Source organism: Neophocaena asiaeorientalis, unplaced genomic scaffold (assembly GCF_003031525.2).
Source record: "Neophocaena asiaeorientalis asiaeorientalis breed wild unplaced genomic scaffold, Neophocaena_asiaeorientalis_V1.1 scaffold52, whole genome shotgun sequence".
Taxonomy (NCBI): domain Eukaryota; kingdom Metazoa; phylum Chordata; class Mammalia; order Artiodactyla; family Phocoenidae; genus Neophocaena; species Neophocaena asiaeorientalis.
The window spans coordinates 560,783-581,329 of record NW_020173927.1 but is presented as its reverse complement, the minus strand read 5'-3'; the positions used below and the strand labels follow the sequence as shown (position 1 = coordinate 581,329).

The window sequence follows — 20,547 nt, the reverse complement described above, 5'->3', positions numbered from 1 at the left end:
CATCCGTCCCTAGTAAAGAGGGGTGATGAGACTTTCTATCCTTGGGCTGTGCTCAGAGGCTAAGGAAAACGGCACCTGAGTACTTGTCAAGTGGTTGGCACAGGGACTACTGTCTAGTTAAGGGCCGACCAGAGGTAAAAGCGTTGCATGGATCACACAGAAATGATGCTGAGTTCCATTTTGATTTCACAAATGCAAATATGGTTCTATCTGCCTCCCTCAAGGCATCAGACAAGACCCAGATCTGGGCCACAAGGAAGCCAGTTCCCTAGTCTTCCCCATCTGCTTCTGGCATGTAGGTGATGGCTGGAAGGGGAAATTGGGGACAAGAATTCTTACAGTGGGATAAAAAGGAGAAGGGGGGCTTCTACTACTGCTTGACACAGTTTCACATTGAAAACATTTCACAACTTTTATTCAATTTCCTGGTAGGCTTGGGCCATTGGCTGGCTTTGTACAGGATATGAGGGACTCCTTACTGAGCGGGTTATGGGTGGACAGATAAACTGTGGAAAGGGGGGATTATCAGAGCCCAGGACTGGACTGTGCTTCCAAGGTGCTGCTCTGCGTGTGATGTAGGGGTACACAGTTGTGCCTGTTACACCCCAAACACACACACAAACATATATGTCACAGCTCATGGAAAATCATGCAAAAACCTAAGGCGCTTAAAAGTGAATTTTTAAAGCAACATGAAAAACCAATCAAAAGAGCATATCACCATCCATGTAGTTTATCACATCATGTTGATCTAAAATTTTACATCAAAAACGTCCTCCTTCTCTGAAGGCCTGCTGTGCTGTAGACTAGACTCCAACCCAGCCCAGAAGGAGCCAGAAGCCTCTAGAAGGTTTGCTGGAGGTTCAGGCAAAGGGAGCCCACGAGTTACAGAGTATAAAATATCACGGCTTCATGGTACCAGTGAGGTTTCAGAGGTGAAGATCCAAGTCTTAAGCACATGCATTTATGATGGTCCTGGCAAGATTGTGGAATGAACGTGATGAGGGCAACCTGGGCAGAGGTGTGGGTGGGGTTAAGGGAACCATCAAGGGATGCGGAAGCCGCAGGGAGCAGAAACACGGGGAGCTACGACCGTGCTCATCCCGCCGGCCTGCTGGGGAGAGGGGAGGACAGGTTATGGGGGCCTGAGGGAAGAACAGAGCCTGGGAAGGGGCTGCCTGACAGGGGCTGTGATGTGGCATGAAGCCCTGGCCAAAGCTGCAGGCTGAGCTGAAGGAGGGCAGGAAGGAGGACCCCAGCCTCATTCCCCTGCCCGTGGTGCACACTGGCCAGACCCAAGACAACAAGAAAGCCTGGGAGGAGAGAGAGAACAGTCTGGAAGTGGGGAAGCTCAGGCCCTTGGGGCAGGGGTGGGGAGGGGATGTGGACTGACTAGCACAGACCACCAGAGGCTCTCTGAGACTTCCGGTTCCTTCCATTTGCCTCCTTGTCTGTGATGGTGAGAAGGGTCATGTAGGTCAGGGAAGTCCTTGTGATTTTTGAATATCTACGAATCCCCCCAATACTGATTAGAAACTTTTGTAGGGGCAGGTGATTTGGGGACCTGCAAAGATGGGTTAATTCTCTTAAATCCCCCTTGCCTTCCGTTTCCTTGTCTAAAATGCAAAGGAAACAGCACAGAGATTGTTAGGATCTCTATAACTACAAGAGATCATGAATATACAAAACTCGAAGATTTGTGAAGTCGGGGGGAAATACAACATGATGGTGATGAACGAATAAAGATGGAAGCAGCAATCATTCGGAATGTTGGAAGAGGACATTTTATGATGGAAAAATATGTAGAAACTGGCAAACTAAAAGAATAAGTCAGTGACTTGTAGAAAGGGGCCTGCAGGGCCGTGAGTTGAGTGCCAGCTGAGGTGGCCTTTGTAGAAGCTAAGCTTATCAGTGAGGTGAGGCACTGCACTGAGTGACTGACAGGTATTATCTCACTGCATCTTCACAGCATCCCTAGAGCGTACATCTCACTTTATAGATAGGAAAACTGAAGTCCAGGTGTCACTCAATTAGCTCAAAGTCACCCTGGTTGTAAAAGACCCAAGACTCAGTCTAAACAAGCTTAATCCAGAGCCTGTGATCTCAGCCATTTCATTGGGTAATGTGATTCTTAGAACTTTCTTTGATGAGACTCATGGAAATCAGCTTCATGCACTTTTCCCACCAGTTGTGTAACAGCAAAGTTCCCTTCACCTAGGAAATAATGGACTTCCAAGAGCTGGCTAGATCCAACTTTTGCTAACAAGCATAATCCTTAATCCCACTTTTGATTTATTCATGTTCAATTCACTAATTCCCAACTGATGAAGGATGTAGATGCATTTGATGAGCATAGAGGTCCCTGGAGCATGTCTTTAGGTTCTTACTGTTCTCCAACTGCCATGTTCTTATGACTAAATTGAAGTCTTATATTTTCTATTTGGATATTTTTTCAGAAGTTAAAATGTTTTCCTTTATTTACTTTTAAAGGCTCATGTACCTTTGGTCAGAGACTGTAACAAAACAGGATATTGGATGCACTCTTTGGAGAGGCTTGTCTCATGTTATGACATCAACTTAATATTGTCCTTAAGTCTATCTGTATAAGTGAAGTACATGAAGGGAAGATAGCACCTTTGAAGAGAACTAAGATGGAACTCTGTGTGGTCTCTGCAAGATGGGTGAATAGAGGTAATCTTTATTGCCTCTGAATCTGTATGATATGGTATGCTAATAACCATATGTCCACACAGGGTGTGGATGACATTCACGCATAAATAAAGCCCAGGTAGATTTTTAAGATTATGCTATCCTTGTTAAGCAATATTGCAAGTTATGCAGGACGGATATATTATTTGAATCACTCTAGGTATGTACATTTAGATCTTGCTTGAGTACTTCAAATCTCTTAAACCAAGAACAATGTTTTTAATTACAATAATATAAGAAAAGAGAATGTTAGCCAATATGTCGGTCAACTATTGCCCTGTCTCCTGGACAAAAGAAATCCATAAACATTTTTAAATAAGGATCTTTAAGTGGAAAATAGTTCTCTGTCTTTATTCTGGCCCATAAAGTCAAGCCTTTCTTCCATTTCAGTCCAAAATTTAAAAAAAAGAATAATCTAGAAGCAAATTACTATTTTAATAGCTTTTAAAAATACTTTTCTAAGTCTGCTCTATATTAATGCTAATCATTTCATCTAACTCATTTCTTTCTAAGAGATTTTTTGAAAGGGATGTATAATTAAAACAATATTTGGGTAATATGGGATTTCCCATTTTCTATCTGGTAGGCTATATAAGTCAGAAAAAATATGTTTTTCTTTCCTGTGGTTTGCTCAAAGTGATATAATTTATTGTCTGTTGTCAAATGCTTTGCATATTCTTATCAGTAGTATATCTTGATAAATGACAAATTACACTGGATGAAATGACAGAGATGGTTTTGTATAATGAAATCACCTCAAACCAGAAGAAAAAAAGACCTTGTTATGTATGGTTTAGGGACAGCGAATCAGAGATCACGTCTCAACTACATTTTTCAAAAAGAGATAGTGGAGGGGCAGCTGTGAAACCAGAGCAGGTCCACATCGCCCTCTGACCTTCCCTGAGTTTATAACAGAAGCTGTCCTCTCAGCAGAAAGAAGCCACTTTAGTGATAACCCTCCTGTCGCTTCTTAAACACCAGGTCTTTCATTTTCTGACCGCAGAAACATACAAGACGTACTTGTTATAAACTAAGTGGATGAGTGTGTATTTCCCCTTATGTAACTAAGCATGTCCCAGATAGCCACTAAAACAACCTTGAGTCCTGGACCAATGGCTTTACTGCTTGAGAAGAACTGCTATTATCTTCCGTCTTTTTTTTTACCATTAAAACTGTAAGGTCAAACATCTACAAGAAGATGCGCTGATTCTCCTAAAGTGTGTCTGAACTTTAGAGATAGTCTTTCAGATAGTGCACTTTGTGTTTTCTTTAGCTGCAAAGCATTTAAGGTGAACACTTTGTGCTTTTAAAGTGTGTTGCGGACATTAAGAAGGAACTTCACACAGACAGTGGCATGTTTTAACCAATTTCACAAGACACCGCAGAAAAGTTTGCTTCTAAATTCAGAGATCCAAAGCTCAATAACCCAAAGGAGTAGCAGCTAACCCCATCGCAAGGCTTTGCTCAGAGCCTGGATGTGGTGATACACCCGCCTCTGCAGTGAAAGGCCTAGATCTCCTGCCAACATTTGGGGAACAACACTGATTTAATAGCCCTTGCCTCCCTCATGACACTCTGCCTGATTTTCTCACTTACAAACTTAAGGACAGGCTTCCTGACACACGGCTCAGATAATGGAAAGTGCAGGTTCCTTCATAAGAAACGGACAGTCTGTTCAGATGCCTCAGACAGTGCTGAACAGAAGGAACAGCACGGATTTAAAATAACAGCCTGTGTCCCTTGCCTTCTCACCTCTGTCTTGCAGAGGTGCAGCCAGAAATGACAGCATGGAGATCAGCAGTGATGTGACAGCAAAGGGACTTACTAAATGTTCAAATATGTTGAAGTAAATAGCTGTTGCTCATGTTCTCTGAGAACAGAAAGAGACTTGGAATGACTTGATTGAGGGCTCTGAAGACAAAGGGGAAGAAAGGCTGGATCCTATAAGTGAGGATGCAAACAAATAAATTGGCAAAGGAAAGTGTGAAATCTGTTTTCTTGGATTCAGAGTCCGGCTCTAAACACAGGGGAATTTCTCCCTATTCTGCAGGGTTCCCTGTGGGAATGTACATTAGGCTGTTTCTCCCAGGACTTTTTGTGACCCTGAGCAGTAGTGAGGAGACTGTCCCACATGGCGTTCCATCATAATATCCTTTAGTTTATTCTTTCAATTGCTATTTTATTAATGCCACAAAGGGCAAAATAGTCCACACCAAGCTCTGGAGATAAAAATCCAAGAATAAAACAGAAATGTTGCATCCCATTTTCTAATCAGCACTGCTTTCTCTTAAGATATTTCTCTTCAAAACAGACAGCAAGGTGTCAGCAGGATCCCATGTGGCTCCGTGCAAGGAGGGGCTGAATGAGTTAAGAGAGCACAGACTGGATTTGCGAGGAAGGTTCTAATATGAAAATGCATGGACACCACGGAAGCATGAGTTAGGACTGTAGGACAGCTTGGTTCCCATGGACAGTGTTTCCAGAGCTGGACACACGGACACTCACAGGACAGGTGGAGATGCTCTGCTCCCACTGCACCATGCTCAGGCTCTCCTCCAGGCTCGTGCATTTCTTCATCACCGAATCCCAGCCACAGTAAGGGTCCTGGGCCCCAATGCAGGCACTGGAAACACACACCAAAGGGTCAAGAGAAAGGCAGGTTTATCTAGTACCATAGATGCAAGCTAAGAATTGACCCTTAGGCCTTGACATGGGACGAGAAACAAAGTTTTCGTCTGCACAGTAGAGAACATAGCTAACTGCATACGCCGGTAAGTATCTAATTAAAATTAAATAAATTAATTTTATTTGACATATCTATTTTTTTCTAAGATCCAGGGCTGACAACCAAATGATTGTCCATGCTAACATGACGCCTTTTGGTGTCATGAACAATCCAGTGTCAGAATCTTGCAAGGCTCCAAAATACTAGTTGTTATCACACCATCATCATCCTCACCCCCTTAATGACAGGTACTATTTGTTGAACATCTACCGTGGTATATAAAATGATTGCATCCTTTATACAGAAACAACTTTTATAGGAACGTATTAATGTTTTCACTTTATCATCATCACCACCACCACTATCATCGCTACTACCATTATCATCATTTTCATCCCCTTAATAATGGGTATTATTTGTTGAATACCTACTGTGATATATAAAATTATTATGTCATTTAACCATTTAAACAACTCTAATGAGGGAGGTATTATTATTTTAACTTTATTGATGAGAAAAAGGAGACACCAAAAATTTCTAATATTTGCCCAAGGACAAACAAGTACACCCCAAACCCTGCAACGTGGTTGGTTCAAATTTAATAAAAGAGAGAAGTGTTCCTTTTGAGTACCATAGCTTAAAAATGCATTAAGTTTTTCAATTTAATAGTGGTTTAATATAGCCCTGTCTACAATATTCAACATAACATATCAGAAATACTGTAGATGGTAGATATTTTATTTTAGCTTTGTCTAAACGAAAGAGTTCATATACAACATGGGCATCATTAGATGAAGATTTCAGCCCCTAAGTTATAAACACAATATAGTGTAGATGTGGGGAGGGAGGAAACAGACAGAGATGACTGTGACAGTCAAAATTACACAGAAGATGACCCCACAGAAATGCAGGGCATTGGACACCTTCTCTCTGAAGGGTCAAGAGATCAGATGTGCAGGAAAGGGTTGTGAGGGAAGGCAGGTGAGTTCAGCACGGAAGTGCCAAGGTCTTCTGAGTTAGGGCAGAACTTACAAGGGGCTGAATCTGTTACAGAGTTACCAGTTCACCAAGAGTAGGACTAGAAATCATAGCATAATCATCAAACATGGGGCCAGGGAGGCAGTCGAAGTAACAATAAGTCATTAATGTTAATGATATTAAAAACCCCTATTAACACATCAAATACGTAAACCTTGCATAAAGCACTGTTCTAAGAACTGGACCTCGATTTGCTCATGTAAACCTCATAAAACCTTTAAACAGAGTACCTCCATCAGCTACTCTATTTATTCTCGTTTTAAAACGAAAAAATCGGAGCAGAGGAAGAAGTCCAAGTTCCACAGCTGGGGAAGATACATGTAAAGATAACAAATGAAGCAATAGAGGTATAAAACTATTACTGAGGGCTTCCCTGGTGGCGCAGTGGTTGAGAGTCCGCCTGCCGATGCAGGGGACACGAGTTCGTGCCCCGGTCGGGGAGGATCCCACATGCCGCGGAGCGGCTGGGCCCGTGAGCCATGGCCCTGAGCCTGCGCGTCCGGAGCCTGTGCTCTGCAACGGGAGAGGCCACAGCAGTGAGAGGCCCACGTACCGCAAACAACAACAACAGACTATTACTGATTAAGTTACCATGCAATTATTGTGTATTAACCAGCCCAAGAAGTTCAAATGGTTAAAACTGGCGCTTCTCACAGCAGGACTAGGGCTGGGAAGGAGTGTGCAACAGTTACCTGTCACCATAACCTCACTGGAACTTTTTGATAAGTGACCCTGTATCTGTTAAAAGATAAACTGAGGTCGATTAAACTGTTCAAGAGTTTATTTGAGCAAACATCCGGCAGTGCCGAAGGGGCACTGGTTAGGAGGCTCCGCCCACAGGGGCTGAGGAGAGGCTCTTACAGGGAAGATCCAGAAGCAAAGCTCGAAAGTTATTCGATTGCCTACAGCCTGAGCGGTGCCTTATCTGGGAAAGCCTGGCTGTGCTCTTGCCGTTGGTTGTTCTTAAATTTCATCTTTTCCGATTCCAGGGCATTGACTGGCGTAGGCAGGACCAGAGTCCCAGTCGTACTGAACTAGCGTCACTGCTGGATTCCACGGTGTGCATCACACATCGGAATCCTCTCCGTGTTTGATCCCATTTTCCCGTCAGGGGGCAAAAGGGGCAAGGCTACACTTCGGGAATTATTCAAGAAGCCTGAATTCCGTTCCATGTTTCTTATTCAAGCAGTATGACCATGAGACAAACTTAAACTTCCAAAAACGAGGAAATTCCACCAAGCCCCTAACGTTGCGGCTTCTTCCCCCTTGCAAAGCTGCCTGTAGAACTGAAGCAACGCCACAGGGTTACATGGAATATTTTAAGCTGTTTTCAATGAAAAGCTGTTTGTAATAACGTCTCTTTCTTCCGATACTGCAGATGGCTCTGCAGACTCTTAAGATTACACTTAAAATACTAAAACTTCTCTACAATCACAAGTGCCCATTCATTAAAAATACTGTTTATATTAAATATGTTTTCCTCACTTAAAATGTTTCATACCATGGGGAACATTCTGACGAACTCTACCTTTATTCTAAATTATACCTTAAGAAAAACCAGTCATCATAACTTATTATTTTTGGAAGTTGCGTCCCTTAAGGAGATCATGTGGAAAATCACAGAATTCCTATGAATGGAGCCACCGTGAAAGTGGCTTTTCTTTATTCCACTTTGAAAGTGTTTTTCTTTGTGTGATGAATATTTTTAATCATTTTTTTCTTATTTTGTTAAGAACCTTAGATTATTCTCATGTGATATATTGCCCTGGTATCTGAAAGTATCTGAATTCAGAAAACAAGTTGGTCAGAATCTGAGGTTTAATTTGAGAACACATTTGTTGAAAGTGTATTTTAGAGCAAATGCATATTTAGATGTAGGCCTTAATTCTAGAAGGATAAACTACTTTCTTTCTTACAGGAAATTAATCTAATGACATTACAGTTTATATAAACTCTTCCTTTACTTTTTCTGTTTTTTGTGGTACGCAGGCCTCTCACTGCTGTGGCCTCTCCTGTTGCGGAGCACAGGCCCCGGACGCGCAGGCTCAGCGGCCACGGCTCACAGGCCCAGTCGCTCTGCGGCATGTGGGATCTTCCCGGACCGGGGCACGAACCCGTGTCCCCTGCATCGGCAGGTGGACTCTCAACCACTGCGCCACCAGGGAAGCCCTCTTCCTTTACTTTTTAAAGTTTGCGGTTATGCTATTTGTTGAGTAATAGAAATAAATGGGTATATTCATTAAAATCTTTCACTGTATTTCTGCAAAGCTGGAGCTAATTACTGAATATGATCCCCTTGCATATTAGATTATCTAAGTATCTATGACTTCATCTGGCTTGTTTCTGCCACACTAACTGCCATTATGTCAGTTTATTTCTGATATTAAGAACTCTTGCCGTATCAACAACAGGTATTCATTAAACATGGGATTTCTAAAGTATTTCCATCATTCATTTATTCAGCACACACTTAGCACCTGTCTTGAACTGATTTTGAGAGTGTTTCCTAGGTGTACCGGGAAACAAAACTGACACAGTCGGTTGTACCCAAAGAACTCACCTCTTAGTGAAGGAAATAAACATTAAACAACTGTCCCGATAAATATCAGCAGCCAGTTGCAAAGGAAAAAACAAAAGGGGGATGAGGAAACATATGGGGAGAGCCATTTAAGCTGGGACCAGTGAGAGGAACAGAGGGACTGACGTGATACTTTTCAGCAAAAACAGAGTGTTTCGGCAGGAAGACCAGCATAGGGAAAGTGTACAATGTAGGAGGGAGTAAACTTGAGAGTTTGAAGAAATGCTTAATAAATGGAGGTGGCGTTTTGGCGGAAGTTTGGGGGGTAGAATCTGCTGAGTCCTCAAGCCTCCCTCCCTAAGCATTTAGGTTCCCTTGTAAGTGCTGCACCTTTAAAGTGCTTCCCAAATTCTGCACAAAAATCACATGTCAAATGTCAGTATTTTTATTTGTATTATCATGGTGAGGACACTGAGAGGGAACACTTTAACTATTTGTGAATAATAGTGTCTTAATACCTAAGACAATCTCAGTTGCCTTATCCTTAACGGCTATGTCACCATATACTTCAGGATCTGCTTTTACTTTGAGTTGCACTAAAAACATTACCTTACTAAAAATAAGACTGGAAAATTCCAATTAGACAGTAATCTTCCTGAGGAAGACATTCTAAGACATCCACAAGTCCCTCAATTAGTAAATCCAACTGGAGCATATTTTTTTTCAGTTTCCTCTTCTGCAAAACTAGGATAATACCTCACTGGGCTGTTCTGAGGATTAACTTACATCATGTGGTAGAAAAAAACAAAGTTTTTTGAGATGGCCTGCATATACTTATTCTACTTAATCTATAAACATAATTACAAATTAATATATGCTGTAAATTTCTGGGAGTGTTTGAAAACATTCTATACCAAAAATACTAAATCTGTGAATGCCACGGGGTCTTTATTTAATAAGGCGATGTGAGACACCGCAGTGTGTTCCATTAAACGGTGCAAAGTATTTCAGCTACACGTTTGGGTCCATTCACAATGATTTCTTTTGCTACTTGCATGTGCAAGCACAGTGCCATGTGTTGAAGATACAAGGATCATGAATGAACTTGCAGTCTAGTGAGGGGGGAAGACGACGTTCATGACCGTTGCTTGACAATGTCATAGTGAGGAATGACTATTGAGAAGCCCTGACGACCGGTGCTATAGGAATCAGAGGAGAGAGCTGTGGCCCAGAAGAGTTTCAGGAAGAGGTGCTATTTAGGCTGGCCTTTGAATGCAGCTGGGGTTTGGCTGAATAAGAAACACATCCCTGGTCACAGTGGTTCCAGGAGAGACAACAAGGAGTCCTGTGCACATGGCGTGATCCTGTGAGCTGAGCAGCTTGGCTGGGTTGAAGTTTCCTCAAGATTTCAGAGAAGTGTACTGATGTGATTAAAATATGGGGGTTTTGCTTAAGCAAGGGAAATTTGGCTGTGGTGAGTAGGATGTGTCAGATGGTGAAATCTACTAGAAGAAGATTTTATAATTCCCAAGAAGAACTGAGATACAAGTACAATTGCAACAGCATTTTTAAAAGTTAGGACACATGCCAAGTAAGCAAAGACACAATTACCAGTAAAAATATATGTTTACACTCAGTTAGTCACTAACATTTAATATATTAAAAACTGTTCGCTATTGGCTTATCATATTGGCTTATCATTAAATTACACTGATTAAATTAAATGAGGATTTTTTTCACATTTCAATTTGCTTTTTTTATTAATTAATTTTTAAAAAAGATTATTATAATAATAATTTTTAAAAAAACTATAGTTCTTCATGCATCCTTTCCAACATGTTAAAGTGAATTATTTATGAATGAACCTTAGATGATGGTGATTCCATATTGACTATAGTATGAATTATCACTGACTGCAGTGCACTGTAGGAAGCAGGTGCTCAATACGTGTTTACTGCATGGCTATGACGTCACTGTGCCTCTACTGGTTCTCTTTACTTCTAGCCCCAAGCTGTAGGAGCAGTCTCATGCATTCTAGAATCAACTTATGTTTGTTGTACTCTCTGAGAAACTTTTTCAACTTTATCTTCTAAACTTTTTATTGAGTTGTTCATATTAGTTTCTTAGTGCTCTTAAAACAAATACCAAATTTAAATAATATCAAATTTAAATAATTCATTTGTACTGCCAGTAATATTAAGCAAACGGTTTTTAGTTAAAATCTTAGGGACTTCCCTGGTGGGGCAGTGGTTAAGAATCTGCCTGCCAATGGAGGGGACATGGGTTCGAGCCCTGATCTGGGAAGATCCCACATGCCGTGGAGAAACTAAGCCCGCGAGCCACAACTACTGAGCCCGTGTGCCACAACTAATGAGCCTGCACGCCTCGAGCCTGTGCTCTGCAATAAAGAGTAGCCCCCGCTCGCTGCAACTAGAGAAAGCCCGCACACAGCAAGGAAGACCCAATGCAGCCAAAAGAAAAAAAAAAATCTTATTAGGTAGATATAAAAATTTTACAGTGAGACATTATGGGAAAATTGATAGTTTAAAAAAAGCAGTGAAAAAAGTAGAGGGCATTTGAAGTAAGCAAAACAAAAATGCTTTCTGGAAATCTAGCACTTGCAGTCAGCTTTGGTTTCTGATGTGATACGGACAGTCCCATTTCACCTAATTTTCCTGCCCAGATTCCTGAGCTGTTTACTTTGGCCTCTGGGTGGGCCTTAGTCACTGGGGACTTTTCTCTAGAACAAACACAAAATTTTTCTGAAAAGGCCAATTCTGCCGCCTGAGGGAAGCTCTCCAGGGAAGGCAGCCTGTCTAGCCTTGTACTCAGGAACAAAAGGGGCACAGAGACTAAACATGAACCCTTCACAGCTCAGGGATGTTGAAGTAATTTCCAGAAGTGACTTGGAAAATGCTGTGTCCCTGTGCCCGGGAGGGAAGCATCCACTGGCCTCTTCATTCAGGGAAAAGCCTACACTCTGGTATTTGATCTTCTGTTGTCTGTAAACTAGAGGTAATCGTAGGTTTCTCCAAGTCCACTCTCTCAGTCTACCCTCCTCTCCAGCCAGTCAAGGATAAAAATGAAGACACAGTTATTTCTTGCCCATCTCATGTTTCTTCAAGAGAAACCCTTCTGTACGTGAGGGTTTAGTAGGCAGAATCAGAAGACACGGGAGAGGTAGAAGGGTCAGCAGTCACACCTGAAGACTGTACGAAGTGTCAAGTTATCCATCTTAAGTTTTACACAAAACCCTAGAGGACAATAAGTCCAGAGAAATTTTTTATTATTATTATTATTTTGGCTTCTTATAATTCACTCGACTTAGCAGTTTGCCTGCGACTGAGTGAGTGAGGCTTGGGCCAAGGCGTCCTCCTGTGAAGCACAGCCCACCCCAGGAAGGACATCCGCCCCTCTCAGCAGAACGGTTGAGGCACGTGTGGTACCCACCTTGCATCTGGATTCTCTGTTGCCCTCCCCAACCACTGGGATGGGCAAAGGTAAGCACTTGGCTCTCCTCACACCCGGCCCTGTCCAGCCTCCATCAGCCCCGCCTGTATGCATATGTACCTGCTCACTTGAGACGGGGGATTACTGAATAACCGCCGACAGACGCCCCTGCCCGTTGGCTGGGGCCATGCTGACATCACTCACCTACACACAGAACGTGCTCGAGGTAGAGTCTCACAACCGCCAGAAAATCCATTTGCCCAAACAGACCAGAGCGAGGTAAATAACTTAATGCAAGGAGCAGAATCTGGCCCGAAGGGACCTGTACATCTCAGAAAATGGGAAGTTGTTTAAAGGTGGAAGAACAAATTCACAACAGATTAGTTTGCCTTCTGTTAGGTCCAGAGGCAACGTGAAGTATATCTGGACAATGAAAGCAAATCGTGTATGAGAGCAGCACCGGCTCAGCAGGACGTACATGAACTGAATGTAATGCTCACACGGCATAGGAGAGGAACCGTCTCGTATTGGATTCTTATTTGCCAGACCCATTCGTTGGTCTCTGTCTTTTGCTCTAGTAACACACTGAGTAACCTCCTCATAATCACACACCAAGCCAAAGGCTTATCCAGGATCCACCTGCATCCAAAGCTCATGATCTTTCCGTATGCGAGCTGTTTTGCAGACACATAGGGATGATGATTTCCTTAAGGATAGTTAATTCACTGGACCAGGCTGCAAATACAACCTTAGGAGGAGCTCAGGGTATAAAAGCCAAGGTGCTTCTGCTCAGAATCGCTCAGATGCAAGGATCTGGAGCTGAGAAAAACTGCTGCAGCCCAAGCTTCCCCGTGGAGTTCTTTACATAGCGTTAAATCTGGGAGCTCAAAAGCAGGAGACCTGTAGAGTAGACATTAAATAATGAAACCTCGCAGCGTGAGCCCTTCAGTTGTGCCTCTCAAACACAACTGAGGTACAAAAAGTTGGTAACCGCACTGATTTTAAACCTTTATCCAAGTGACTATCTGGATTGCCATTTAGAAGACAGAAACATGCTCTTTTAGGAAACTGCACAGGAAATGGAACCTGAAACTGTTGGGTGGCTATAGCATATCTACAAGATGGCACTCAAATATTTTCTTTGCTTTCATTGTCCACCTGGACCATATGTACGTTTATATCATTGTCAAAGGTGGATTTACCATGAAGCTAAGGAAGCTTGAACTTCCTTACTTCATGAGACCCTTTAGGATTCTGTGATTGTAGGTGACATGGATGGAACTAGAGACTGTTATATTGAGTGAAGTAAGTCAGACACAGAAAAGACAAGTATGGTGATATTGCTTATATGTGGAATCTTAAACAAATGGTACAAATGAACTTATTTACAAAACAGAAATAGAGTCACAGATGTAGAAAACAAACTTATGGTTACCAAGGGGGAGGGGGGAGGGATAAACTGGGAGATTGGGATTGACACATACACACTACTATATATGAAATAGATAACTAATAAGGGCCCACTTATAGCACAGGGAGCCCTACTCAGTACTCCGTAATGACCTATATGGGACAAGAATCTTAAAAAGAGTGGATATATGTATATGTATAACTGATTTACTTTCCTGTGCACCTGAAAACAGCACAACATTGTAAATCAACTATACTCCAATAAAAATTAAAATAAAAAGCCACGGCCATATCTGATTTCTCTCTGTATTCCCTGCATTCAGAATAAAGCTTACCTGGAACTGTTCAAAAAATGTGTGATAGATGAAAAAAAAAAAAGATTCTGTGATTGGCCTCCGTCATGTTTGTATTTATAATCTGATATGCTTTTCCTTAGAATAGAGAATTCCTTTTAGAATAGAGAATCCCTCCCAAATTGTGTGTCACACCTCACATAACCTACATTTTCCCCTGATTATTACAGAACAGTAGTATGACTTACATTTCTTAATTTACTAGTCTAGGTCATGCACGTTCATGTTCTACGTATCACATTTTGACTGTTCCTTTTCCACCCCGCCCAGGACTTGGGGGTGTAACTAATGAGTTTCTGGAAGACGCTGTGTTCCAGCCCAAGCCCACCTCGGACCCCCTCTTACAATGTTGCAATTAGCATGTATTTCACAGTTGTAATTAGCACGTTGGCATGCATTTAGCAAGCAAGTTGGCATGTGTTTCACAGCTATGATTAGCACATTGGCATGTATTACACAGTTTTAATTAGCATGTTGGCATGTATCTCGCAGTTGTGAATAGCATGTTGGCATGTATTTCACAGTTTTAATTAGCATGTTGGCATGTATCTCGCAGTTGTGAATAGCACGTTGGCATGTATTTCACAGTTTTAATTAGCATGTTGCCATGTATTTCACAGTTTTAATTAGCATGTTGGCATGTATCTCGCAGTTGTGAATAGCACGTTGGCATGTATCTCACAGTTTTAATTGGCATGTTGGCATGTATCTCGCAGTTGTGAATAGCACGTTGGCATGTATCTCACAGTTTTAATTGGCATGTTGGCATGTATCTCGCAGTTGTGAATAGCACGTTGGCATGTATTTCACAGTTTTAATTAGCACGTTGGCATGTATCTCGCAGTTGTGAATAGCATGTTGGCATGTATTTCACAGTTTTAATTGGCATGTTGGCATGTATCTCGCAGTTGTGAATAGCACGTTGGCATGTATTTCACAGTTTTAATTAGCATGTTGGCATGTATCTCGCAGTTGTGAATAGCACGTTGGCATGTATTAAACAGTTTTAATTAGCATGTTGGCATGTATCTCGCAGTTGTGAATAGCACGTTGGCATGTATTTCACAGTTTTAATTAGCATGTTGGCATGTATCTCGCAGGTGGGAATAGCACATTGGCATGTATTTCACAGTTTTAATTAGCATGTTGGCATGTATCTCGCAGGTGGGAATAGCACATTGGCATGTATTTCACAGTTTTAATTAGCATGTTGGCATGTATCTCGCAGGTGGGAATAGCACATTGGCATGTATTTCACAGTTTTAATTAGCATGTTGGCATGTATCTCGCAGGTGGGAATAGCACATTGGCATGTATTTCACAGTTTTAATTAGCATGTTGGCATGTATCTCGCAGGTGGGAATAGCACATTGGCATGTATTTCACAGTTTTAATTAGCATGTTGGCATGTATCTCGCAGGTGGGAATAGCACATTGGCATGTATTTCACAGTTTTAATTAGCATGTTGGCATGTATCTCGCAGGTGGGAATAGCACATTGGCATGTATTTCACAGTTTTAATTAGCATGTTGGCATGTATCTCGCAGGTGGGAATAGCACATTGGCATGTATTTCACAGTTTTAATTAGCATGTTGGCATGTATCTCGCAGGTGGGAATAGCACATTGGCATGTATTTCACAGTTTTAATTAGCATGTTGGCATGTATCTCGCAGGTGGGAATAGCACATTGGCATGTATTTCACAGTTTTAATTAGCATGTTGGCATGTATCTCGCAGGTGGGAATAGCACATTGGCATGTATTTCACAGTTTTAATTAGCATGTTGGCATGTATCTCGCAGGTGGGAATAGCACATTGGCATGTATTTCACAGTTTTAATTAGCATGTTGGCATGTATCTCGCAGGTGGGAATAGCACATTGGCATGTATTTCACAGTTTTAATTAGCATGTTGGCATGTATCTCGCAGGTGGGAATAGCACATTGGCATGTATTTCACAGTTTTAATTAGCATGTTGGCATGTATCTCGCAGGTGGGAATAGCACATTGGCATGTATTTCACAGTTTTAATTAGCATGTTGGCATGTATCTCGCAGGTGGGAATAGCACATTGGCATGTATTTCACAGTTTTAATTAGCATGTTGGCATGTATCTCGCAGGTGGGAATAGCACATTGGCATGTATTTCACAGTTTTAATTAGCATGTTGGCATGTATCTCGCAGGTGGGAATAGCACATTGGCATGTATTTCACAGTTTTAATTAGCATGTTGGCATGTATCTCGCAGGTGGGAATAGCACATTGGCATGTATTTCACAGTTTTAATTAGCATGTTGGCATGTATCTCGCAGGTGGGAATAGCACATTGGCATGTATTTCACAGTTTTAATTAGCATGTTGGCATGTATCTCGCAGGTGGGAATAGCACATTGGCATGTATTTCACAGTTTTAATTAGCATGTTGGCATGTATCTCGCAGGTGGGAATAGCACATTGGCATGTATTTCACAGTTTTAATTAGCATGTTGGCATGTATCTCGCAGGTGGGAATAGCACATTGGCATGTATTTCACAGTTTTAATTAGCATGTTGGCATGTATCTCGCAGGTGGGAATAGCACATTGGCATGTATTTCACAGTTTTAATTAGCATGTTGGCATGTATCTCGCAGGTGGGAATAGCACATTGGCATGTATTTCACAGTTTTAATTAGCATGTTGGCATGTATCTCGCAGGTGGGAATAGCACATTGGCATGTATTTCACAGTTTTAATTAGCATGTTGGCATGTATCTCGCAGGTGGGAATAGCACATTGGCATGTATTTCACAGTTTTAATTAGCATGTTGGCATGTATCTCGCAGGTGGGAATAGCACATTGGCATGTATTTCACAGTTTTAATTAGCATGTTGGCATGTATCTCGCAGGTGGGAATAGCACATTGGCATGTATTTCACAGTTTTAATTAGCATGTTGGCATGTATCTCGCAGGTGGGAATAGCACATTGGCATGTATTTCACAGTTTTAATTAGCATGTTGGCATGTATCTCGCAGGTGGGAATAGCACATTGGCATGTATTTCACAGTTTTAATTAGCATGTTGGCATGTATCTCGCAGGTGGGAATAGCACATTGGCATGTATTTCACAGTTTTAATTAGCATGTTGGCATGTATCTCGCAGGTGGGAATAGCACATTGGCATGTATTTCACAGTTTTAATTAGCATGTTGGCATGTATCTCGCAGGTGGGAATAGCACATTGGCATGTATTTCACAGTTTTAATTAGCATGTTGGCATGTATCTCGCAGGTGGGAATAGCACATTGGCATGTATTTCACAGTTTTAATTAGCATGTTGGCATGTATCTCGCAGGTGGGAATAGCACATTGGCATGTATTTCACAGTTTTAATTAGCATGTTGGCATGTATCTCGCAGGTGGGAATAGCACATTGGCATGTATTTCACAGTTTTAATTAGCATGTTGGCATGTATCTCGCAGGTGGGAATAGCACATTGGCATGTATTTCACAGTTTTAATTAGCATGTTGGCATGTATCTCGCAGGTGGGAATAGCACATTGGCATGTATTTCACAGTTTTAATTAGCATGTTGGCATGTATCTCGCAGGTGGGAATAGCACATTGGCATGTATTTCACAGTTTTAATTAGCATGTTGGCATGTATCTCGCAGGTGGGAATAGCACATTGGCATGTATTTCACAGTTTTAATTAGCATGTTGGCATGTATCTCGCAGGTGGGAATAGCACATTGGCATGTATTTCACAGTTTTAATTAGCATGTTGGCATGTATCTCGCAGGTGGGAATAGCACATTGGCATGTATTTCACAGTTTTAATTAGCATGTTGGCATGTATCTCGCAGGTGGGAATAGCACATTGGCATGTATTTCACAGTTTTAATTAGCATGTTGGCATGTATCTCGCAGGTGGGAATAGCACATTGGCATGTATTTCACAGTTTTAATTAGCATGTTGGCATGTATCTCGCAGGTGGGAATAGCACATTGGCATGTATTTCACAGTTTTAATTAGCATGTTGGCATGTATCTCGCAGGTGGGAATAGCACATTGGCATGTATTTCACAGTTTTAATTAGCATGTTGGCATGTATCTCGCAGGTGGGAATAGCACATTGGCATGTATTTCACAGTTTTAATTAGCATGTTGGCATGTATCTCGCAGGTGGGAATAGCACATTGGCATGTATTTCACAGTTTTAATTAGCATGTTGGCATGTATCTCGCAGGTGGGAATAGCACATTGGCATGTATTTCACAGTTTTAATTAGCATGTTGGCATGTATCTCGCAGGTGGGAATAGCACATTGGCATGTATTTCACAGTTTTAATTAGCATGTTGGCATGTATCTCGCAGGTGGGAATAGCACATTGGCATGTATTTCACAGTTTTAATTAGCATGTTGGCATGTATCTCGCAGTTGTGAATAGCACATTGGCATGTATGTCACAGTTTTAATTGGCATGTTGGCATGTATTTTGGACTTGTGCACAGCATGTTGGCATGTATACTTTCGGTCTTTTCCTTCTATGTTTTAAACAGTATTAATGATGGCAAACAAATAACGTGTCTTGCTTTTGTCAGTTAATATCATATCATACAGATGTCTTCACTGTCATCATTTAATGCCTTCAGAATAACCCACTGAGTGAATACTCCACCGAGTCAGTATATCATAACTTGGTAATTAATTCCCTTACTATTAGAAATTTAACATTGGAGCACTGGCTGTGATTCAGATATAGCTTAAAAAAATAATTGTACAGCGATGGCAGGCTTGGAGATTAGGTCCTAGTGGAGTCCAGGGTCAGACTTTAATGATAAATCGATTTGGGGATAAAGTCTAAGGTAACTCCAAGGTCCTTTGGCTTGAATCCACAAGAGATATTTGGGAGATTTTATTTATGTCAGAATTTCTCATTAGATTCTGAGCCCTGCGAAGACAGGGTCAGTGATGTCTCATCTATCATCGTACACTCAGAGCCTGGCTTGGTGCTTGGTACACATAAGATTCAATAAATATACTATAAGTGAATTAACTAAGGAAAATCCACAGTCTTTCGAGGCTACACCAAAGCCAAAGCAAACAAAAACTCAAGATGTTGAGATTAGGAAAATATTAAGTTTATTTTGAAGGGAGCATATTTACTTTGTAAAATGGGTACATTTCAAAATGTCCTTCTGATGTTTATATGATTCATAACTGAATGGCTAAGGCTGTCTTGCTGGGGCACCTTGTGGGGATCCTGCAATTGCTCTCTATACATTGTGCTTCTCCCGTCAGGTGATTGCTGTCTTTAGAGAATATGTAATTAATAAAGGTGACAACCTATTAACTCCACCTTTTAAACTGTAGCTCTTTCAAGCAATAAATATCCTGCAGTAATCTAATTTCCACACTAGTTTTCTTAATGAGGTGTTAATTTTTTTATTACAGGCTAACTGAACTAAGAATGACTAGACACCCATTCACAAATGGAGCCAACGTATTTTTCTTATTGGTTTCCTCTTTCCCTCCAGTTTTATAAAGCAAAATTTAGAAGCCATGTCTCATGTTATATACAGGCTATGAATCTTCCAGTTCCCAGCTTTTCTTCTCTCTCCAAATAGTTTTTACAGCAAAGCAAAAATAAAAGAAACACCTAAGGACTAAGGGTTTTCAATCCTTTGGCTAATGTTTTATATCACTGCACTTTTCTGTAAAGAGAGCTTTACTGTTACACAAGAATTGAGGTTTTCTTTTTAGGTTATAAAGAAAAATAACAGAAAGGGGAGAGGCAGAGTATCCATTTGTTAATTTGATAAGTATTTACTGAGCCTGTCTCAGGCTGGACACATGCTGAAGGCTGTAAGGAACCTGGAAAGACAATGCCCAGCCTTCAGGAGCTCACATTCCCAAAGGCTGAAGGAAGAATTCTAATTTCTGTTCTCTGACTGATGATTCTTTGGACATTCTCTCTCTGATTCCGATTGATCCCTCATCTATAAAATGTTAACACTACAAGCTGATAGGCTTATCTTACCTCAGAATTGTGGTGGGTGTCAAACAAAAACTAAAGAATATATGAATGTCTGAAGAGTAGAAAACGCTCTGTTGTTGATTTACTAGGGTTTAGAGTTAAATTATGTAATTTAACACTTAATTTATGTAATTTAACACCCAATTTAAAAAATTAGTGTATGTAATGATGTAAGGCACATTCATTCATTCAAAAGGCATACACGATAATAATCTAATTCAGGAATCAGCAAATGACAGTGCATGGCCCTAATCCAGCCTGCTCCCTAAAGTTTTACTGAAACACAGGGTAGGCGAATGCTTGGCCCTGGTGCCCT

General features: G+C 41.2%; 1 protein-coding gene across 2 annotated transcripts in view; it reads right to left on the bottom strand.

Annotated features, from left to right (window-relative positions):
* Window positions 1-20,547, bottom strand: part of SEMA5A (semaphorin 5A) — a 346,899-nt gene that overhangs the window by 73,185 nt on the left and 253,167 nt on the right. For both annotated transcript variants that reach the window (XM_024752519.1, XM_024752520.1), the window contains exon 12: window positions 5,215-5,332. In XM_024752519.1, the coding sequence (XP_024608287.1) occupies window positions 5,215-5,332 (118 nt within the window). The remainder of the gene's footprint in view (window positions 1-5,214; window positions 5,333-20,547) is intronic.